The 6,163-nt window shown below is 45.9% G+C and overlaps 1 protein-coding gene across 1 annotated transcript in view; it reads left to right on the plus strand.

Annotated features, from left to right (window-relative positions):
• Nucleotides 1-4,822: 4,822 nt before the first annotated feature.
• Nucleotides 4,823-6,163, plus strand: part of LOC110311943 (carbonyl reductase [NADPH] 1-like) — a 6,297-nt gene continuing 4,956 nt past the window's right edge. Inside the window, exon 1 of the mRNA XM_021185526.1 lies at nucleotides 4,823-5,102. Coding sequence (XP_021041185.1) covers nucleotides 4,823-5,102 — 280 coding nt within the window. The remainder of the gene's footprint in view (nucleotides 5,103-6,163) is intronic.

The raw sequence follows: 6,163 nt of genomic DNA on the forward strand, positions 1-6,163 counted from the left end.
AGAGGCAGAGGCAGAGGCAGAGGCAGAGGCAGAGGCAGAGGCAGAGGCAGGCAGAGCTCTGAGTTTGAGACCAGTCTGATTTACAGAATGAGTTCCAGGACAGCCAGGGCTACACAGAAAAACCCTGTCAAGAAACAGAGAGAGAGAGACACACAGAGAGGGCAGGGGTTGACCTCAGCCACAGAAGACACAGCAAGACTGCCCTAAGCAGTAAGTATGAGTGTGTGTAAATGTGTGTGTATACATGTATGTGTATATGCGTGTGAGTGCATTTGACTGTGGATAAACACATATGTATGTGTATGTGTGTATGAGTTGTATGAGTATGTGTGTAAGTACAACTGTGAATGTGTGTGTGTGTGTGTGTGTGTGTGTGTGTGTGTGTGTGTGTGTGTGTGTGAAGAGACCAACAGGCAGAGAACTTCCAACCATTCCAGGAGCCTCATGTTGGATTGGTTTCCGTTGCTAACACGGCCTACCTGAACTTCCATCTGTCTCTCTGCCTGTTCCGCATCTGGACCTGCCATCCATTTGTCTATGTGAAGCCTGACTGGCTCTTTGCATGCGCAGCTTCTATGACCCTGAGCCTCACTTCTGTGCGGCTCAGGTTCTCAGAGGCTCAGTTCAGCTCTGACCCTGAGGCTTGACTCTGCTCAGATGCAGAGTGCAGCCATTCTCTGAAGAGACACTTATGGCCCCTCTTTCCTCCTTTAATGAGGCACTTGTGTCCCTCTCTTTGGTCATCATCTGACCATTAAAATAACGATCACCAAAATGCTGAGACTTCCCCTAAGAACTCCATGCTGACAAGAGGGCCTGACTGCAGCCTGGTGCCAGCCAGGGCAATAGGAAGAGACTTCACACATCCAGGGAGTTGAACTCAGATTGTCATGGTTAGCATCTCTCCACTGCCTGCCTCCAGGAACCCAGTGACAGCACGATATGCCATCCCTAGCCAAGATGTGACACATCCCTACTGTCGCCACAGGTCGCATAACACCCCACTACGCATAAGCTACATCCTTTATAAAAGGCCAGTCCCTCCTCTCCGAACTCTCTGTATCCAATAAACCTCCCGTGTGAGATCTGTTCCATTCTGACTTTTTGGTGTTCGTCGCTTACATCACAGTGGCCATCTTGGCAACAAGTGCTTTTGCCAGCTGAGCTATCCCTCCTGCTTGGGTTCTCCTTTTAAATGAAAGATTTTCAAGTGAGTCTTCAGATTTTCACCCCGAAGCTTTCTCCATGGGTTAGGTCTTGTCATCAAGACCTTTTCTCTGTGCTTAGCCTCTCTTTAGATGATCACTTAGACACGGTCAATAGCCAATTGAAAGTCTTTATTCCAGCTGTCTGGGACTACACTCAGGAATCTAGGACCCAAGCATAGGCCTGAGCATTTAAAGCAAGGGGCTTTTAAGGGCCCCAACCACATCTTGTTACCTGGCTCAGCCGCTGGAGGGGAGTTTCTGCACAAGCAGGCAGTTGAGCAAAAGCTAAGGCTTGAACAAAAGCTAGGTTGTTAGTTGGGGTTGGGGTTTGTGCAAGAAGATTAACAGAGGCTTAGATAAGTTGTTAGCTGCAGGGAGAGGTTTTGAGCCAACAGTTGAGTAGTAGCTAAGTTAGCTGGGGGGTATCTCTGTTCCTAAAATAGAGTTGGGTAATTTTCCACAGAACTCTCCATCAAGGACATCAAATCCTAATTAAACCTGAGGTGACCTGAGCAAGAGTTCAAAATGAAGAGACAGCACTGCTTTGCTCTGTCACGTGGCCAGTGTCTTTAACAGTTATGAGCCCTCCCTTCACACCCACCCTGAGACCTTACATGCCATACTCCTGCATCCAGCTGCACCATTTTTATATCTTTCTGTCATGCTTTTGTTCTGAATTCTTATTAGGCACTGTGGTGGTGTGAATATGCTTAGCTGGTGGGAAGTGGCACTGTTAGGAGGCGTGGCCTTGGAGAAAGTGTGACACTGTGGAGGCCGGGCTTTGAGGTCTCACATATATGCTCAGGTCTGGACAGTGTGATCCAGACCCTCCTCCTGGCTGCCTGAGGAAGACTGTCTTCTCCTGGTTGCCTTCAGATCAAGATCTAGATCTCTCTCAGCTCCTCCAGCACCATATCTGCCTGGATGCTGCCATACTTCCCACCATGATGATAATGGACTGAACCTCTGAAACTGTAAGCCAGCCCCAGTTAAATGTTTGCCTTTATAAGAGTTGCCTTGGTCATGCTGTCTCTCCACAGCAATGAAACCCTAGGTAACACACTGACCATGGGTCCGTTAATTCCTTGTTTAGTGAATATTAAAGTTGCATCCATATGGTCTACTAAAACAAAGTAAATCATTTAAACAGCTCTATAATAAGAAATAAGGTTGAAGCAATAAGTTTGAAAAATCTCTAAACTAAAAAATGTCCGGGTCTTCCTCCTTAGAATAGGGAACAAAACACCCATGGAAGGAGTTAAAGAGACAAAGTTTGGAGCTAAGACAAAAGGGTGGACCATCCAGAGACTACACCACCCAGGGATCCATCCCATAATCAGCCACCAAACCCAGACACTATTGCATTTGCCAGCAAGATTTTGCTGAAAGGACCCTGATATAGCTATCTTGAGTGAGGCTATGCCAGTGCCTGGCAAATACAGAAGTAGATGCTCACAGTCATCTATAGGATGGAACACAGGGCCCCCAATGGAGGAGCTAGAGAAAGTACCCAAGGAGCTGAAGGGATCTGCAACCCTATAGGTGGAACAACAATATGAACTAACCAGTACCCCCAGAGCTCGTGTCTCTAGCTGCATATGTAGCAGAAGATGGCCTAGTCGACCGTCATTGGGACGAGAAGCCCCTTGGTCTTGCAAACTTTATATGCTCCAGTACAGGGGAATGGCAGGACCAAGAAGTGAGAGTGGGTGGGTAGGGGAGCAGGGGGGCGGTATAGAGAACTTTCAGGATAGCATTTAAAATGTAAATAAGGAAAATATCTTTAAAAAAAAGACAGCTACAAAAAAAATGTCCAGGTCTAAATGGATTCACTGATGAATTCTACCAGGCCTTTGAGTTGACACCCCTGCTTCTCAAACTATTTCATGCACTAGAAATAAAAAGAATGCTGCCTAACTCTTTTTACAATGTCAACATTACCCTTAAACAAAAGTCGGCTAAAGACAATTAGCAGTAGCTAAAGAAAATTCTGAAGAGACTAGGAAGGAAGGGAATACATCTCAACAAAGCTATACAAGACAAAATCGGTAGATTGCTTCTTGCTACGGAGGAATCTCGTGTATTTACACTGAGACTGTATAGTTCCAAGAGCTGATTATAAGCCCTGAGGCATCATAATGTAGACTGTTAATCTCAGAACTCAGAAGGCAGAGGCAGGCAGATCTCTGTGCGTTTGAGGCCAGCCTGTTCTACAGAGTGAGTTTCAGTACAGCCAGGGCTACACAGAGAAACCCTGTCTCAAAAAGCAAACAAACAAGAAAAAAAAAATCTGAGACCCTGAAACTAAGAGGGAAATGTAACACAAATACTTCAAGACATAGCCACACCATGGACTTTTTCGAATACAAAGTAAATTTTGTCATTTACAGGAAAATGCGTGCAAATGGAGGTAACCCTATTAGACAACAAATTAAACAGCCCCAGAAAGACAAACATCGCATGCCTTTTCACATTTATGGTTCGAAGATTTAGTGGAGATACATGCAAGCAATGAAGATGAACCAGGGGGAAGAGAGAGAGCTAGTGGAAAAGCGACAAGAAAAGGGGGATACGGGGGAAATGCGATGTGCATGCAGTCGGGATTAATATAAAAATTTTAATGAAAATTTAAACAAAGAAAAATGCATGTGAGTGCCCCCTAAAGTACTGTACAGGGGTGGCCCTGTGCCCTAAAAGCAGCCATTCTGACCTGCAGGGGCAATGTTGGCTTTTCAGTGCCAGGGTGTATAAGCCTATAGTGACTTTAAAATGTTGCCTACCATTTATGTAAAATCTAGCCAAGAATTAGCCAGCAGGCTTTCCTTCATTTGAGCAGTGAGTGGCCACCAGGTCCCCACTCATTCCTTACATCTCATTCTATACTAGCTATAAAGACTTACTTCATTTGCAGAGATATGTTATAAACTCTAAGGGGGAGGCGGGGAAGGGTTAGGCCAGTTCCATTTCTTGAAGCAACATAGAAAGCTGAGAGCCTCGGGAAGTGAAGAACAGAACAGTCAGACTTTAACTACAAGACCAACTGAGTGATGCTTGGCTGCCAGGTGGGCAGATGCCACCTGGAGCTCTGAGGTCTGTTTGGCACAGTCCAGGCTTCCCATCTTGTGTGTTTCCTTTCCAGGTCAACAGACCATGATCATCTTTTTGTTCTTTAAGATCTGGACTCACCTTTCTTCCTTGTTTTAACTGTCTATTAATATGTCCCACACCCTGACTATTACAAACTATCCAGTTTCTCTTGAGGTAAGCTGTTATAAAATTGAGTCCATGGGCAGTGCCAGCAAGTATACCATCACTGGTTAAACACTCTGCAATTCAAACGATTAGCCACTGAGAGACTAAGATGTCTTGCTGTGAGGTGGACACTTCCCCCAACACTAACTTAGACTTGTTTGTCTTGTTTGCTCTAAAGCCACTGAGTCGTGCCAAGAGCAGTACCCAAAACCGCTCCGGTGTCTGGGCTCTGGGCCTAAAGTCCCCAGACACATGATGCTCCGGACACTCACACAGACAACCTCAAGTCCAGCAACATCTTAGTAGCCCAAAATCGACTGCTTTAGTTCTTCTGGTGGGTGCCTCTCACTGTCCACTCAGCTATGCCGTCCTGCAGTCGCGTTGCACTGGTGACTGGAGCTAATAAAGGCATCGGCTTTGCGATCACGCGTGACCTGTGTCAGCAATTCTCAGGGGATGTGGTGCTCACTGCACGGGACGAGGCACGGGGCCTTGCAGCAGTGCAGAAGCTGCAGGCTGAGGGCCTGAGCCCACACTTCCACCAGCTGGACATCGATGACCCTCAGAGCATCCGTGCGCTTCACGACTTTCTGCTCAAGGAGTATGGAGGCCTGGATGTGCTGGTCAACAACGCGGGCATTGGCACCTGGCCCAAAAATAAGCCACCAGGAAAAAGGGACTTCTTCAAGGAACCCCAGCCAGGTGGGTCTGCTCTTGGCCTGGCAGTGCAGGGGTATGAGATAGGCTTTGGCTTGTGGGAATTACAGCTGGCTCCTGGAGAAGAACAAGATAGGTTGTCAGCTTCAGAAAGGACAGGATGAATATTCCAGTGTTATGGTATGTCTGAAGAACTCCCTCGAGCCTTAGTAAGTTGGAGGGAGTCTTTACTAACTGCTAGTGTGTCAGGAGCCATCTAGTATAGGCTAAGGCTAGCAGGTGGCCTTCCTGGAGGTGGCCCACCATTTTTGCATGGTCTGTGATGGGTGAGCTCAATGGCAAGGTCCAAAGAAACTTCACCTCAGGATTGCTTCTTGCAGCTGCTATGCCTTCCCTGTCATCATTAAATTAACAGAGTAGTTCCTCAGCATTGGCTCACCCTATTGATCAGATTTCCTGCAGATCAACATAAAGATGAACTTTCATGAGTTAATGATTGTATAGAATTCTTGATTTGATTCAAGTGATCTTAGAAAGAACGTTTTTAGATATGGTTTTAGTTGCTTTGCTAGAAAGATGTATCAAAGTTAGAATCAAGAATAGAATGTGCCCACTCCTCATATAGTAACCAAAGGCTGCATAAAAAGAAACAGAATGAGCTTTCATAATTATACTAAAAAGAGAAATAGATTGAGACAGATGTACATGTAAGGAAAAACATCTAGGTCCAAGGATAAAGCCACGGGTGTGCACTACGATAAGGCGAGGCCATATGAAATTGTTGCTGTGAACTTATAATGAGCATATTAGAATGAAACGCTGCTTTGAGCTTAATATCAGCATCCTCTGTAACTCCCCTTTAGTGTAACATTTTATCTATGAGGTAATTTTCTAAAGAACATTTTTTTTTCTAAGAAGGTATAAAAAGGCCTGCTAAAAGAAAGAAAGTTGGGCCGCCGGGCGTGGTGGCGCACACCTTTAATCCCAGCACTCGGGAGGCAGAGGCAGGCGGATTTCTGAGTTCGAGGCCAGCCTGGTCTACAGAG

The sequence above is a fragment of the Mus caroli genome, chromosome 16 (assembly GCF_900094665.2).
Source record: "Mus caroli chromosome 16, CAROLI_EIJ_v1.1, whole genome shotgun sequence".
Lineage (NCBI taxonomy): Eukaryota > Metazoa > Chordata > Mammalia > Rodentia > Muridae > Mus > Mus caroli.